Raw genomic sequence first — 17,537 nt, 5'->3', positions numbered from 1 at the left:
TGAGTTATGGTTAATAGTACCTGTTTGAGACTCTCCTCGCTCAATTTGACGAAATTCTTCTTAACAAAATCATTAACTACAACTTTGGCAATTTCATGAAATTGAAAACTCAAATCAGTATCTGAATCATCTTTTTCTTCAAAGAAAGAAGAAGTAATTAACCCAAAATCGGAAGATTCTTGTTTCTCTTCTTCACCAATTTCATCCATTGTTGGTTCTACAGATGATTGCTTAGGAATTGTTGTAGTACCCTTAAATGTAAAGGATCAATGTCAACCTCTTCCTTTTCCTTGTCCACGAGCTGATAAAACTTCTTAAGATTGCACTCTCTGATTGGAGATTGATTCTATTCATAATGAAACCGATACAGACAACAAAAATTTTCTAATTCTGCTCTTGTTTTAACTTCTTTCTTCAAGGCTTCGAGCTGCAGCGGTGTATCTTCTTCAAGCTCTGCCATGGAAAATTTCCAAGGACCGGAACTGCTCTGATGCCAATTGTAGTGATCTACACTACAAATGGAAAAATCAGACTCAGATCCACAGGATCTACACTGTGAAAATGAAGGATAAACCTCAAAGAGGGATGAACAACAAAACAATAATTTTATTCACTGAAAAGAAAGGGAGAGCAGACTCGATACATATGGGGGAAGAAGAATGGTACATGTGCCAGACACACACTAACAATACTAAGTACACCTAGGGTGCCCGTATACACGGGTGCCCTATAATACATGGGACATTACAAACTTTTCCAAAAATATCTTTTCCTAAAATAAAACGGTGTTATCTAATTGGTTGAGATGGTGGTGATAAAACGGTGGTGGAAGCTTAAGAGTTTTCGCTAAACCCTAGAGAGGAAGCAGATGATCCTTGGGTGAATGTAGTATATGATCTTGAATGTGATTTAAAGATCTTGAATGTGATTTAAAGATCTTAAATGCGATATAACAATATGTAAGCGGTGGTATGCAACCACCTACGAATAGCATCACCGTCAAAACAACAATAATGAAGGCAAAATTTAAAATTATGTATCGAGGGATAAATAGAAAGGATACATAGGTAATTTTATTAACATATTTAACTGTGACTCTCCACATAACTCTCTACCTAACCATGACCATTTTGTTAATATTGTGTAGCAGTAGGATGGATTTATGAATCGAGCCCTTAAACTATGACCATATTTTAGCCCTAGAATTCATCTGAAACATGGAAAAATCATAGCAAAAATTCTAAAAGTCCCCTTAGTGATAAAAAAAAAAGATAGATATCCCGGCAACCCTCTCTTCTTTGATACAAACATGAAACGAAATTTCGAGCATGTATTTCAAAACAACTATGCAAGGTTGGAAACCCAAACTACTATCAAAAGCGAGTCGGACAATGCTAATTAATCTAATATGTTATCCAAGCACACCCAACATACCCAATACAAATTCTATCATTTTTAAGAAACTCAGGACCAACTAAATCTAATTCAAAGATATTTTTGGTGGAATAAAAATTGCACAATAATAGAACAACTAGAAATAAGGTGTTGACGTAGCCGCCAATTATATAAAGCGGACATAATGGAAAATATGCAAAAGCTCGCCAACAATGATATAATATAACTAAATGCTGATTTTGGAAATAGGAATATCAATTACATTAACTTTAAAATTACTGCGTTTCTAACCTCCAAATTCAGCATTACAGAAGAAGCAATCATACAACTCTTTGGAATGGTTATGCCATCCAAAACACTCAGAGTGATGAGGGGATATATAGTAGCTATCTTGCATAACATGTATATTAAATTTGTATACATTTAGTAAGAGCGCACGATTGGGGATAATAAAAACAATTAGGGGATATAGGAAAAGGACAAAAACGGAATCCAAATATCAAATCAAGGTCATCCCTTATCTAAGTATCTCAGGTAATTCCTAATCTACCCCTCTCTAATCAGGATTAGTGATTAATAATAATTAGTAAAATTTTAAGATTTTTAATAAATGATTAGTGTGTATTATTGTTTGTGTTTGGTTGAGTGAGGTGAGAGTAGAAGGAGGGAAAGAAATTTTGACAGGGAAATCATTTTGGTGAAAATGGAGGATGATTGTGAAGAGAGATTTGTTGCTAAGAGGTTGAAAATTTGATTTTTTTTCTTTGAATCCACCATTTTTGCAGCTGAAAAAGCTTGGTACCGGCATGGACGTGGTATGAATACCATGCCGGAAGTAGCCATACCGGCATGGTATTCATACCACGTCCATGCCGGCACCAAGTTTATCCAGGGGGTCTGAGGTGTCCGGCACAGTTAGTTAATTCTCGAGCATGCCGACACCGTTTTCCGACATAGTATGTTGCTTAAATTTCTATGCCGGCACACGATGTAAAGTATCCAGAGATAATTGATTTTTTTTTCACTTGACTACCGACATTAATAAATTTCTATCGAGCATGCCGGCATTTAATTACGGCATTGAATGTTAGTTATCAAGCATGCCGACACTGTTTGTCGGCATGGTTTTCATCGCTTCCGGCGATGTAAAAAAAAATCCGGCATGGGCTTCATCGCTACTGGCATGGTCTTCATCACTACCGACATGTCTTCATCACTACCGGCATGGTCTTCATCACTTCTGGCATGGTGTTCATCAACTCCGGCATGGTCTTCATCACTACCGGCATGGTTTTCATCACTTCCCAATGTAAAAAAAAAAATCGTTTCCAAAGGGAGGAGCTAGCAGAGAAGGAGAAAAGAATTTGAAAGGGAGTGGGAAAAATTTAGAATTTGAAAGGGAATGGGGAATATTTGGGTTTCAAATCCCTAACCCTAAAAGAGATAAATAAGAAGTGAAGATGGAAATGGGGGTATGATTTTGTTTTTTGATTTTAAGTTTTTATATTTTTATTTTAAGAGAATGGTATGTTAGTATTTTCATACCCAAAAATCACTCCTTAACAAACATTACTGGTTGGAAGAAGTAATCTATATCCCCAATTGTTCTTTTTTATCCCCCAATCGCACGTTCTTTAGTAATTGTTAATGATCGTCAGGATCCAGTATCCGCAAATGATACACAAAGAAAAAGATGCTACTGCCAATAATAAACAAGATATATCTATATATGTATATATATTCAAGAAATTTTCCATATACAAGATCATAATTTGGCAGAATTTTGTACCCGTGAATGATCTTCGTGTTTCTGAGAATCATTTATATCCGTAAGCGCACACCTGTGTAGAGTAGATCGTTCAACACCTGCGGCACACATTTTTGACTCGTGGGCCCTAGTATCATGGGAAACCGAATGGCCTCCCCTTCATTACTAGTCTGTGTTAGAGCATTGCTCGGTCGAACTCGCATGCGTTGCTATCTCAAGCATGTTTGTCAATGTTAGTGATCAAAACTATAAGTCTTGATTTCTAGTCTACTATAGCTAAGTTTCGGACTAGGATAGAAAGTGTAGTTGAGATCAAGGACTTCATAGCGATTCATCATACAAGAAGAAGAACTACTCAAGGAACCGGTGGAACTTCTCGACAAAAAGGTATGTGAAGACCTGAACTTATCTGTCACTCAAAAGTCTATCTACTCTATCTGCTACTTCTTGAGACAAAAAGTCGTATGCTATATATAGACTTAGATTATACACATTTGGTATTTCGAGCCGAGTATACCTCGCCTATCTATATCTCGAAATATGTGTTGGCAAGCGTTTCTCTTCGACCATGTTTATCTTTACCTAGTGACGAAATTCATTATATGTTTCAATCACTTTGAAAATTGCTTTGACGAGAAATGGTGTGACAACTACATAACGTCCTCTAAGAATGTTTCAATGGTTGAAATGAGAGTTTAAATTACATAACCAATGATGGACATAAGTATTGTTGTGGAAACACATATGTGCATAATTCTTATTCCTTGAACCAAAGTTTGCAAACTTTGTTGATCAAGAGTTGTTGCATAGTCCGCAAACTGCCGAAATTCTCATCCCGAGAAATTCTGCTGGAGTTGACAAACTGGTTACGTGAGTACCAGTCCGCGAACCCGCGGAAAGGCTTTGCCGAGATTTCTGCTGGAGTTTGTAAACTCTGCCCGGTTTCTTAAATTCGCGAACCTAGTGTGCGAACTTAAGAAGGTTATATATCTGAAGATGATTTCTGAACTTAAACTAATAAAGACTAAGGAATCCAAATTGCAAACCGTGGCTATCAAGTTCATGAACCGATTCAAGTGAATCAAATCATCTTTGCTTCAATTGTGTCTTGTGTAGTACATAAGATTTCCTTGCAATTGAACAACTCTCTAACTAGTTCATTTGAGTCACTTGAACTGGTTATGGTGAAGAAGAATATGGTTGGTATAAAATGCTCATATGGCTAACCTTTTGGTTAACTATTATTGAACCAACAATTTACACTTTTGGGTACGGTTAACAAACCTAGAAGCGTACATTTCATTTGTGTATAACAAGCTAAGTTTTCGATCTAACGGTTGAGAAATATTAGCTTGAATCTAAATCAGGTTTTCATCTAACTGTGGATATTGTTTACTTTGTGACCAAGGCGAAACCCTGATTTGAAAAACTATATAAAGGGACATTTAACAACTCTGCAAAACTAATCCCCACACCTCACGTGTGATACTAGTTTGCGTGCTAGAGTCGTTTCTCCTTTAACCTTTGGTTTTCTTCTTCTAAAATTAGGTCAACGACTTAAATACTTCATTGGGATTGTGAAGCCAGACCGATACTACTTTTATCGTATTTGTGTGATATGATCTTGCATCTTCTATCGTACGAGTACAATCATATTGATTGGCTTGAGATTAATATCTATGATAGGCAAGATATAAAAAGTAGTCACAAACATCTTCGTCTCATTGTTTGTGATTCCGTAAAATCTTGTTTCACTACCATACGATTAAGATTGTTATGAGGTGATTGATTTATCTAGGCTGTTCTCCGGGAATATAAGACCGGATTATCAATCGGTTCCTGTTCACCTTGATTATTATCGAAAGACGGAACAAAAACTTTAGGGTTTTTCTGTGGGAGACAGATTGATCCTTTGATAGACTTGTCTATGTGAGATAGATTTTTTTATTGTTAAAGCCTGCGATTTTGGGTCGTAGCAACTCTTAGTTGTGGGTGAGATCAGCTAAGGGAATCAAGTGCGCAGTATCCTGCTGGGATCAGAGGTGTAGGGAGTACCACTTTACCTTGGATCAGTGGGAGACTGATTAGGGTTCAAATGCAGTCCAGTCCGAAGTTAGATTGGAGTAAGCTAGTGTCTTAGCGGCTTAATACAGTGTGTTTTCAGTCTGGATTAGGTCCCAGGGTTTTTCTGCATTTACAGTTTCCTCGTTAACAAAATTTCTGGTGTCTGTGTTATTTCAGTTTCCGCATTATATTGTTTTATCTTTATAATTGAAATAATAAAGGTTGTGCGTTAGATCATCAATTAGAGTAATCCAACCTTTGGTTGTGGATTGTCATTGATGGATCCTTGGATATTGGTCTTTGGTACCATCCAAGTTATACCTTGTGTTTGACTAAAGACTCGCTGATTTCTATTAGCTCAAGTAAATCAAACAAGAGAGAGATATTAACTCCTTGAGATACTTTTACCTAGATTGAGTCTGACTGTCTAGTTGATTCTCTAGAAAGTATTTCGGAGTTAGTCTATACATATTGCTAAGCGAAATATTGGGTGGTGTTGTTAGACCCCCGCTTTTTTCAATTGGTATCAGAGCAGGCAAACACGTTCAAGACCTTACAAGTATGTGTTTATAGCGATCTGACACTATGAACAGTTGTGCTATCTCAGTATTTCAATTGCTACCTGACTCTAGCAAATAAGCAATTAAACTATCTTTTTTCACTTTAAACTTTCTAGTTTCAATGTAAGAAATCCGGAGGACCTTGCCTCGATGCTTTCGAAATAGGTTCGACTATCTTTCTGACCTACTTCGATCGGTCGAAATTGAATCAAAAAAGTATCAACAAATTCCAGTTTTGAAAAAGCGACAAAGGAAAAGGATCAAAAAAGGAAGAAGAAATGATAGGAAATGACCGCTAGAAGTAGCGGAAAGTTGGGATATTGTACTATTTGGTAAAGCAATAAGGTTTTTGTTTGTTAATAGCCCACTCGATATTCCAGGAACTAACGGTTTGACCTGTCAATCCTTCAAGACCTAAGTAACTCAATTTTCTCCCATGAACAATTTGTTTCAATGGATTAGTTCAATCCAAAACATGAGATAAGGGGTGTAGCCCAATCAATCGAGACAAATTGAATGAAGGAATTTCGTACCTTGCTTGAGGAACGGCATCGGCCTCAGTGCCTTCTCAGAAGTGGATAACCATTTAGTGTAGCTTTAAGTCTTCGCATTCTTAGTTGAAACATCTACAACCTGGTTTTTATTGCCAAAAAACCCTGAAGTTGTGGGTACCAGATGGGTCATCCACCACACCGCACTTTAATAAACTAAGTATTCCTCGCAGTCAGGATTACATTCATTCGGAGACTTGATCAAGTAAAGAACAAACTTCTTTAGACAGATGAGAGTCGTCGTACAGAAGGGCGGACGAGGTCGTGATAGATCCTGTCATTTCTATCAAAGCTATTGGATATCAATGGTATTAGATTTATGAGTATACATTGAGGCCTAATCCCTTTTTTCAAAAAAAAAAAAATTCATTAATCTCTGAAATAATAATAGTCTTTGGCTGCAAATAATTTCCACGAAACCAGAAGCAAAAACGAAGAAATAAAAGTCCGAAGTAAAATTGTTTGGTTTCAAAAAATATTAATTATTTTACTTTTAGAAATCATTCTGAAATTTTATATTCACACTTAGTTGAAAAGCGACTACTAGAAATGCACCCAAACGCGCTGTATTGAAAGCTTTGTAGAAAACTTTTGGAGCCATTTCGAACCACAAACATAAGCGGTCCGTTCAGTACGCTTTGCGAACTGCAAAACTTAGCTCCCTCACCTCGTTTCCCTTTTTTACTCTTTAGGCTTAGTTTGGTGTTGCTGCAGCTTTTGTAAAAGCATTTTTCTGTTGTGCGTTGCTGTGATGTGGTGTGAGACAAAAACAGTTAGGCGTTTGGTAATATATTAATTAAAGTTTAAGCTGATTAAAAAAGCAACCAAACCGTGTTTGGTAAAATTTCAGATTCAACCATTGTTGTTGTATCAAATGACAAAAACAGACATATCCCTGATGGTAGTTTTATTCAATTTTATTGGGTCTAAAAATAGTTAATTTTTTTACTATATAATACTATTAATGTTCATACTAATTACCATTATTATTATGGGTTAAAAAATTATTTTACTTAACCACTTATATATATATTCAAACAAAAATAAAACTAAAATTAAGTAATTATTTAATATTTTTATTTATTTTTATATTTGACAAATTAAATGAAATGGTATATAAAATAGTTTGAAAATAATAAAAAGTAATAATATTTAAATAATGCAATATAAGAAATAGTAAAAAATCGATTGTATATAAATTGAAGGGTAACTTTTGTCATTTATAAAATATAAAGTAGAGATAAAAAGATAAATTAAGCATTAAATTTATATGGGACCAAAGTTTATGCTAAAAATCTCCTCCTCCTAGATTTTTAAATATTGAGGAATTTGTGAAGTGCTTTCGATGAAAAAAAAACTTTAATTTTTTTTTACCAAAACACCAATTTCAGAAAGTATTGACATATGTATAGGTTTTCAAAGTGCGGTTTCCAAAAAAAAAAAAAAAAAAAACTTTACGAAACTCAGCCTTAGTCTATCTCTCTGTGTGTGAATCCTAGGTGTTTGATTACGTTTCTCTTTGAAAACCCGAGGAAATTCAACCTCGTAATCTCCTTTTAAGGCTTTAAACTTGGATTAAGCAAAACTACTCTCGTTGCTGTTGACAACTTCTCTGAAAGTTTTGATTCTTCTGCTGAGCAAATTCATTCTCGTACTCATCTTCAATTAGCTCTGTGAAGTAAGTTACACTTCGATTCTTAGTGTTTAAACACCTGGGGCATCAAAAAGATTGTCCCTTTTTTAGTATTTGTGGTAGTAATTGAGAAGTTCTTCAGTAAATATTATAAAGTTTGAATCTTTTTTCAAAATTAGGGTTTTAGTTATTGAATTTGGGAATTTCAATTTGCAGGAAAACGATTGTAGCTGGGGTACAACCTACTGGTTCTGTACGTTATCTTGGTGCAATTAAAAATTGGATTACTCTTGAGGTTGGTTTGGTTGGCCTTCTGGGTTAGGCAACAACCCTCGATTTGGGCAAGAACAGCAAAGGTAATGCAATTTATGCAGTTTGATAATCCTATAATGGAGAGTCTTCAGGTATTGCATAATTTCATTCAATTTTGTGCAACAATTTAGTAAAGTTTCATTCTGTGTTGCATTGTGCAACAATTACCATGGAGTGTCTTCCGTCAGATATTGTATTAGACATACTTTCTCGACTACCAGCTGAGTCTGTTTCAGATTGGAAATTAGTTTCCAAAAGGTTGCTAAATCTCCTTACTCATCGATGGGATCAATTCGCTAAGGTGCACTATCAACGTCAATTACTACGACTTGCTAGTTCTGGCGATGCTTCTTCTTCTTCAATGGGGTTTCTTTTCTCCTTTCAAAAAGATGAAACAGATAGTATAATAGGTTTACGACTTTATTACGGAGACGAGTATAATGGTGAGATGAATATCCATGAGAATTTCTCTTACAAGACGCTTCAAAATACCAGCGTCAGTTTTCATGATATTCTCGATTCGGACGGCATAGTTGGTTCATATAATGGACTGATTTGTCTTCTAAGATATCACCATGGAATGATCCTATCCACATTTGCAATCCCAACACTGGAGAATATGTCAATCTTCCTGAATTCACCTTACGTGAAGAAGATTATTTAGAGGCCTATGGGTTTGGATATGTCCATTCAATGGATCAATACAAAGTTGCAAGGATATACTACCCCGAATCGGACAATTAAGATAACGGAGAGGTCCAGGTATATAAAATTGGCAGTGGAAGTGGGTGGAGAACCATAGTTAAAACATCCTACCAGCTGTTTTCGCAATATTCTCTGGGAGCCTATGTAGATGGATCTCTTCACTGGATTGATAACAAGAAGATCATCGCTTTCAACCTGGTAAACGAAGAATTTCGATTAATCCAGACACCACCTTGCTATGATCCTTCCCGCAACTGTAGTTACTGTTTTGATATGGTGCTAGCATTGAGAGAGAATGTGTGCTTTTGTCATCAAAACAACGAAGTACATCTTCTAGATATATGGTGTCTGAATAAAAACGCAACGGAGGCGAGTTGGAGCAGGGATAGGATACAACTTGGCTTGGGAAATGGATAGTCCTAGTTATGAATTTCCGGCTAAGCCGTTATTAATTACAAAGAAGAATGAAGTCCTCTTTGTGCACCAAGGTGAAACGCTTTATTGTTATGACCCAAAAACAAATACGGTGATAAAACTTTGGAATGATGAGAAGTGGGAGTTAATGCGGCTTTGTGCAGTCCCCCACATGAACAGCTTTGTTTCCTTGAAAGCTTTGGGAGAGGTCTGAAAGTAAGAAGAAAGGGATAGAGAGAAGCCTTGAAGACACTGATTAATCGGTTTGATGGAGCAAGTTTTGCACAATCGACTGACTAGTGCTCCCATTTTTATTTATATCTATTTAGACGAGGTTTTTTTAGAACCTAATTTTATGGCTCTTTGGGGTGTTGGGTAAATAGCTGACCCAACCCTGTCTATAAATATGAACTTTTCTTTCCTTTCCTCTGTAATAAGATGCTGGTTGCTAGTGTAGGAAGTAGTCAAGATCTCTGTTTGTCTTCCCACAATACTGGCTTTATAACAATAGAGAAAGGCATAAACCAAAAGAGATGCTTTGTAAGTTTCATTTTGTGCGAAGACATTCATGTATTTGTTCACAGTGTAGTTGAAGTCTTGAAGAACTACATTTACCATGAGATTGACTTGTCTATTTATCTGAACTAGCTGTTTCTGTTATTTGAATTACTCTGTCCGTTATTTCTTACTGCAGTCTATTATGCCACTCAAATAGTGATTAAGTTTTGATTTGTGTGGTCATCTGGTTTGGTGTTTAGGATTCAGGTAAAGGAGATTGGCGTGGGATCGCTCACAATGCTGTATCAAGGACGCACACTCAGGTAGCTAGCCAGGTCAGAAAAACTTCATCCGACAGGGTAATGCAACAAGAAGAAAGAGAGGTGACGCTGTTCCAGTCTTCCAGATAGGGTGAGAATATGAAAACCCTATAAGTAGTTTCCTCAAAATTATGGTATTTGTTATTATCAAGGTTGGGATTCTGATCATGTTGATTTTCAATTACTCTTAGTGTATCTTTGTTACTGATTTTTGCATTATGCGTATCCCCACCCACAGTTTACAGATGTATCCAAGCTATACAGGGCAGTATATCAGCTGCCGCTGCATGCTATAAGTATATTTTTACGGATGAATTGAACCATTCTTAATATGCAGCAGTACCTACACCAGTACAACACACAAGTTGGAACATAGCTTAGTAGCCTTTTCCATTTAGCTTTCCCTTTTCTTCTTCTATTATTGTAGAATGTGGTCCCATGATATTGGTCCTTTACTTTTTCAGGTACGCTACGAGGAAATCATGTCAGATTCAGCTTATTTCGGTAGAGATTTGGTGGATCGAGCCACGAAAGCTGCTGATATAGCAGATGCAGCTCTCAATAATGTTTATCAAGCGATGGGATTCTTGCAAAGATGAGAAGAATCAATACTGCAGCAAGAATTGGTGTGAAGAGGTCAGTGAGAAAGCAACCCCAAAGTTTACCTATTCCATTAATGATTTGAAGAACTACATTACTTGTCTATTTATCTGAACTAACTGATTCTGTTTCATTTACCTGTCGGTTATTTCTTATTGTAATATGTAGCCACTCACCTGGGATTGAGAAGTGTTTTCTTATAGAAATGTTTTATGTCACTGAAATTTTCTTGCTGAGGGTTTGATCTTGTTTTAACCCAAGTGATTTAAGTTTTGATTTGTCTTGTCCGGTTTGGTGTTTAGGTGCCCCTTGGACAGAAGACAAACGCCGATTTTTCTTATTGGGTAAAGGAGATTGGCATGGGATTGCTCGCAGTTATGTTGTATTAAGAACTCACCTCATAGCTTGGCTTTTTTGGCACCCACGAAAGTTGCTGATATAGCAGATGCAGCTCTCAATAATGTTTATCAAGCGATGGGATTCTTGTTCCCCCCTTGGAAGCTGCACAATCTTTTCCTTTCATCATGTTGCTGCTGCATTTCGCCAAAAACCATGACTAAAACCATTGGTAACTTTTTTTTGGCACCCCATTAGCCTGTGATGTGTCCGTTAACGGCAACCGTCGCCTTTTTAGGTGAAAAACATAATCTTCACTTTTTAACGCTAGGCGACAGTCTGTAGCATTTATAATGACCTCCGCCTGTTGAGATTCGCTACATAATCCCCTCCTCCTCCTCCTTCCCCTCTTCAACACCAAAATCAAAACAATGGAAGATCAAAATCTCTTCAACACTGCACTCCAAATCCACTTAATCCTATCTCCAATCACGCTCTTAGCTCTCTTATTCATTCAAGCTCCATATGGCAAACATTACCGTGGTGGTTGGGGTCCAACAATTTCTCCATCCTACGCTTGGTTTCTAATGGAAAGTCCAACACTTTGGCTAACCCTTTTAATCTATCCATTTGGCCGTAACTTCTCAAATCCAAAATCAATTGCTCTAATCTCAGTTTTCTTGTTCCACTACATCCATCGAACCCTGATTTACCCAATTCGACTCTCCAAATCAAGGAAAAATCAAAATTTCAAGAAACCCAGTTTCCCGATTTCAGTTGTTTTGATGGCTTTTGTGTACAATTTGTTGAATGTTTATTTGCAATCGAGATGGGTTTCTCATTACGCTGATTTTAATGGAGGGGGGAATGATTGGTGGTTTTGGGGGCGGTTTTTTGTCGGATTGGTGGTTTTTGTAAGTGGTTTCGCGGTGAATGTGAAGTCGGATCTGGTTTTGGTCTCGTTGAAGGGGGATGACGGCGGGTATAAGGTGCCGAAGGGAGGGATGTTTGAGTTTGTGAGCTGTGCGAATTATTTTGGGGAGATCATGGAATGGTTTGGATGGATGGTTATGATTTGGTCTTGGGTTGGTGTTGCGTTTTTTATGTATACGTGTTCGAATCTTGTACCTAGAGCTGGTGCGAATCATAGATGGTATTTAGAGAAGTTTAGAGATGAGTATCCTAAGAAAAGGAAAGCTGTAATCCCTTTTGTTTATTGAAATTGAAAGAAGAAATGAATGTTCTTGTTTTTCTGTCTTTGTAACGGGAGTTGTTAAAACTTTTAAAATGAATTACTTTTGGGGGTTGACTCTATTTGCTTTGGTTAATGATGAATCTTATGATGTCACTAAAGTGTATGACAAAATGATTTTAGTTGTAAAGGAACACATGAAGTCTCTGCACTATAAATTGTGCAATGCACCCAGAGCTAGGATTCTAAAGAGGAGTCAAATATAAAAAAACATTACACAAACAAATTTTAGGACAACGGTGGAGCTAGAAACTTGATTAAAGGATGCAAAAGTCTTTTCTTAGAAATTTTAGGATTTGCGTTCATGCTTTCTGTTAGAGTACTGCTCGGTCGAACTTGCAAGCGTTGCTACCTCAAGTTTGTTTGTCAAGTTTAGTTGATCAAAACTATATAGATTTCTAGTCTACTTATAGCTATGTGATGTCTTGGATTAGGATAGAATGTGCAGTTGAGTTTTAGACTTCACGACGTTCACCAATTGAAGACGAAGATCTACTGAGGAGTTTGGAGGAACTTCATCAATAAAAGGTATGTGGAGACTAAAACTTATCTATCACTCAGAAGTCTATTATATTTTATCTTCTAATGAGACTAAGTCGTATAACTATATAGACTTTTACATTATACACATTTGATATGTCGAGCTGAGTTTATCTCGCTTATCTATTTCTCGAAATATGTGTTGGAAGCTTTTTACTTTAGCTATGTTCATCATATTCTTGACGAGTTTAGTTGGAGACAATTTATTTGCTGGAAACTAAATAATAAGTCAAAAGATGATTTTGTGAAAATTACCTTGAACATCTTACATGATTTGTGTGAGACAGTCATTTGATATTAGCTTGGAAAGTTTCGTATTGATCATTCGATCACTTGAAAAATACTTGAAGCTAATGGTATGTGTGAAATTACCGTTGGTCGTCATCCTTAGAATAATTACCCATGTCTGGATGGTATGCCTGCCTAGTATGCGAACTGTATTGTGATGATTCAGGTCCGGAACTCTTGCTTGCGTACCTAGTATGCAAAATATTTACCTGAGAAGGTTCGGAACTCTTTTTTGCGTACCTAGTATGCGAACGCGTTTACCTAAGTTGGGTCCGGAAAGGTTGTTCGGGACCCAGTTTGCAAACGGCTTGACTAGGCCAAGGTTCGAAGCTGCTGCTCGCGTACCCAGTTTGCGAACACAATGGTTAAGTTCTAAAATCGGTTATGTATGATTCTCACACTCATGAACTAAAACATTTATGATTTAAGGAATGCAAATTAACTTTGCATATCGTGGCTTAATGATCATAAACTTATTCTTGTATAAATACTTTGTACGATTACAAATCAATCCGATTTTGTTTCAATTTGTTCATATATATTTCTATGAGATATGAACAATTGAACAACTCTATTTAAAACACAATTAGATTCATTTTATTATCTTGCATGATTGATTGATCATCATATTTGATCTAAGTGTTAGATGAATATGGTTAAGACAAAAGTGTTCATATGGTTAACTTTGGTTAACTGTTATTGAGCCAACCCAATATACACGTTTAGGTACGGTTACCCATATCTAAATATAAGTATATCTCATTTATGTGTAACAAGCTAAGACCATCTAATAGTGGAGATTGATTGCTTAATTTCTAAGCAGACTTAGCTTGAATCTTAAATCAGGAGATCATCTAACGGCGAATATTGAATGCTTTGTTACTAAGTTATATATCTTAGCTTTGATTGTAAGCAACCCTGATTTGAAAGTCTATATAAGGGAGAACTCTAACAAATGGAAAATCTAATCTCTACATTTCCATGTGTTCTAGTTGCAAACTAGAGCCGATTCTTCTTTAACCTAGGTTTTTCCAAAACCATTATAGGTTAAGGACTTGAAGACTTCATTTGGGATTCGTGAAGCCAGATCCAACTATTTTCTCTGTAGTTGCGTATTATGATCTTACTTTTTCTATCATATTGAGTTTTATATTCTCTAAGATTTACTCGAGATTTATCTTTGATAGGTAAGATATAAAAATTAATCACACCAGCTCTTCATCTCAGACTCTTATGATTCCGCAATAACTTCTTATGTTAATCAGTTAGGTTATTGTGAGGTGACTGATATTTCTATGCTGCTCTTCGGGAGTATAAGACCGGATTCTTAGTTGGTTCATGTTCACCTTGATCTTTGTATCAAAAGACGGAATAAAAAACAGACACGTCTGTGGGAGACTGATTTGTTTATAAGTCTTCGACTTTGGATCGTAACAACTCTCAGTTTTGGGTGAGATCAGCTACGGGAATCAAGTGCATAGAATCGCGCGTGGTTTTAGAGGCATAAGGAACGTGATTGTACCTTAATCGGTGTGACACTTGGTTAGCGCTCAACTACATTCTACTTCTAAGTTAACTTGTAGTAGGCTAGTGTTTGTAGCGGCTTAATACATCGTGGTTTTCAAAGATGGACTAGGTCCCGTGGTTTTTCTGCGTTTTCGGTTTCCTCGTTAACAAAATTTATGGTGTCTGTGTTATTTCTTTTCCGCATTATATTTGTTTATATAATTGAAATATCACAGGTTGTGCGCAGTTCAATCAGTTGATAAATCCGACCTGAATTGTTGGATAGAACTTGATTGACACTTGGGCATTGGTCTTAGGTACCATCCAAGTATTTCTCATATCAATCAGCCTCATAGATTTCTATCTGTTTGATTTGCTGATTGTATTGAGAAAGAGAGATAAAGCTCGTTGATATATTTCTTGATTGAGTCTCACTTTTAAGTTGGTACTCTCATAATTATATTGGAGTTTATTCCATACAAATTGCTGAAAAAATTATTGGGTGTGGTTGTTATACCCCCGCTTTTTCACTTTCAACTAGTGCAACTCATTTACCTGTATAATTTCGTTGCCGAGATAATCGTCGTTTTGCAAACTATCAATCTTTTTTTTTGATAGAAAAGCAAGATTGCAATAATATGAATTGCTTATAGATTTTTTTTTATCCTGCTAGACCAAAGTACTAGTGCAACCAGGCTCATAATTCAACCAATTAAAACAAACTGATTGAGTTCTTGCATATTTATCTAGAGAGCCAGCTAAGTGGTTTGCTTCTCTATGAGCATAAGTGCATTCCCTGAAATCAAAAGAACTTGAAAAAATTAATGTATCTTGGACTAAATTGTAAGTTGTCAATTTTACTGCTGTGGATTTCCCATTAATAGCTGATATCACATTTAAACAGTCTCCCTCCAATTGAATATTTCTCCAACCATTTATATGTGCCCATTGTGTTGCTTCTAGAAGAGATTGTTCCTCAGCTTGCACTGGATCAATGGCTAGTGATGCACCTCCTCGCAGTCCATAGTCATTTTCTACAACATCTTTACATATTAGTGAAAACACGAGGGTACCCAAATATACCTCAATCTAAAACTTTTCCACCTATAAGTCCTTTCTCCGAAAGTGATTGTCTATAGACTGAGTCGAGACAATACAACTAATCGGTTCACACTTCGTGTGATCGTCTATAGATACGAGATCGAGAAAATACAACAACGAAGTATGTTTACTTGATAAATGGTTTGGACTTAACCAAACACAATAGGATTGATATAAAGTAAATATGAATTAATATTTGTTTATTTTAATTCTAATTATAATAAAAACAATTATAATTGCGGAAATAGAAAAGTAAAAGACACATCAACATTTTGCTAATGAGGAAACCGCAAATGCAGAAAAACCCCGGGACGTTGTCCAGGATTGAATACTCTCAGGATTAAGACACTACACAAAATCAAACCAACTTCGTATAGTTGAGACCAAGTAACTAAACCTATAGTTCACCTAGTTCCGTTTGTATTCCCACGCCTCCAACTTGTAATAAGTCACGTACTTGGAACAATTCCATTTGGTTCGTATTCCAAACAGTAAAAGAACAACAAATCTGTTTGGTAACAACTCTTTTCAACCAAGTGATGTGAGTTCGATAAAAGGCTCTTCCGTTTATCCCAATAAACTCCTTTGTTAGGTCCTTAGATATATCTAATAACAACTACCAAAGTAATTGTCAAGATTTTGCAATCAATACTTTGAATCACAAAGAATTATATTGATGCCGATCTACTCAACTAATCAATACAATCTACCACAAGGATAAACCAATTATAGTTGGATCCTCTTTAACCGAAACAAGTATTGTGCACACAAAAGATTATGAACCCAAATCAGAAATCTTCTTCGTCTTCAAATCTTCTTAGATCTTCAATAAATACCTGCACACAATCAACTTGAATCTCTTGTGATCAATCACGCACAGTTCTGTTAACAAGGGATTATCACAAGACGTCTTTGGATCTACAAACAGTCTAAAGATCCCCGTCGAAACTTCGATCTAGTTTGAGTGAATCTTATATCAGAAGAGAAGATTCTCAAGCATAAACAAACCAGGTGCAATAAATGTTCAAAAACCGTTAGTCAATCAAATCAATCGAAAACTAATAATAAACCGCAATTATCTAGTTTCCCACCAACGATACTAATAGAGCTTCTCAATCCAAAAGAAGTCTTTAAACCGAGCGGCCATAAGAGATTTCGCCTAATTAGGTTACTTTCCTCTTCGAATAGGCGGCTCCACCAGTAACAACACAACTAGGTAGTTTTGCTGGCTCCGAGGATTAGTTTGCTCGAAATGCAAACTTTCATATTTTTAGACAAAGGAAGTTTGGACACCAAGGAATTTCCAAAACAAAAAATATTCTCAAGATATGCAATATATTTCCAAATTCGGTTTCCATAATTCCTGGAAATGCTTTGTCCAAACATTGACCGAAAATCTCTTAAAAAATCTCCAACTAGTAAATGCACATTACTAATTTTTATTTTCCAAAAATAAAATTAAAAATCTTAATTAAAAGATTCTCAATTTGTTTTTAGATCCGGGATTTTCCTTTAGTTATTATGGAATATATTTGAACAATAAAATATAAGCGTTACCGCACATGTTCAAAGTATGTCGACATCTTTACTTTGTAAGTCCTCTTTCATACTTACAATCTTGAAACCGATGTGCCACACTTCTAAACAAGTTTAGAATTGGTTCATCTGACTTTCAAGAACTATGTGATTGATTA

General features: G+C 36.1%; 1 protein-coding gene across 2 annotated transcripts; it reads left to right on the top strand.

Moving 5' to 3' along the window:
• Positions 1 to 7,783: 7,783 nt before the first annotated feature.
• On the top strand, positions 7,784 to 12,465 carry LOC113296572 (steroid 5-alpha-reductase DET2). Of its 2 annotated transcripts, none has more exons than XM_026544873.1 (5): positions 7,784 to 8,016; positions 8,188 to 8,327; positions 10,168 to 10,311; positions 10,685 to 10,856; positions 11,123 to 12,465. In XM_026544873.1, exon 5 carries the CDS (start codon positions 11,588 to 11,590, stop codon positions 12,374 to 12,376), a length of 789 nt encoding a protein of 262 aa, XP_026400658.1. In that variant the 5' UTR covers positions 7,784 to 8,016; positions 8,188 to 8,327; positions 10,168 to 10,311; positions 10,685 to 10,856; positions 11,123 to 11,587; the 3' UTR covers positions 12,377 to 12,465. The 2 variants fall into 2 exon arrangements, with proteins under 2 accessions (XP_026400658.1, XP_026400657.1); XM_026544872.1 differs by having other exon boundaries at positions 10,161 to 10,311.
• The last annotated feature ends 5,072 nt before the right edge of the window (positions 12,466 to 17,537 follow it).

Source organism: Papaver somniferum, chromosome 7 (genome assembly GCF_003573695.1).
Source record: "Papaver somniferum cultivar HN1 chromosome 7, ASM357369v1, whole genome shotgun sequence".
NCBI classification, from domain to species: Eukaryota; Viridiplantae; Streptophyta; class Magnoliopsida; order Ranunculales; family Papaveraceae; genus Papaver; species Papaver somniferum.
The sequence above is the reverse complement of the archived record's forward strand: the minus strand, read 5'-3'. Positions and strand labels throughout refer to the sequence as shown.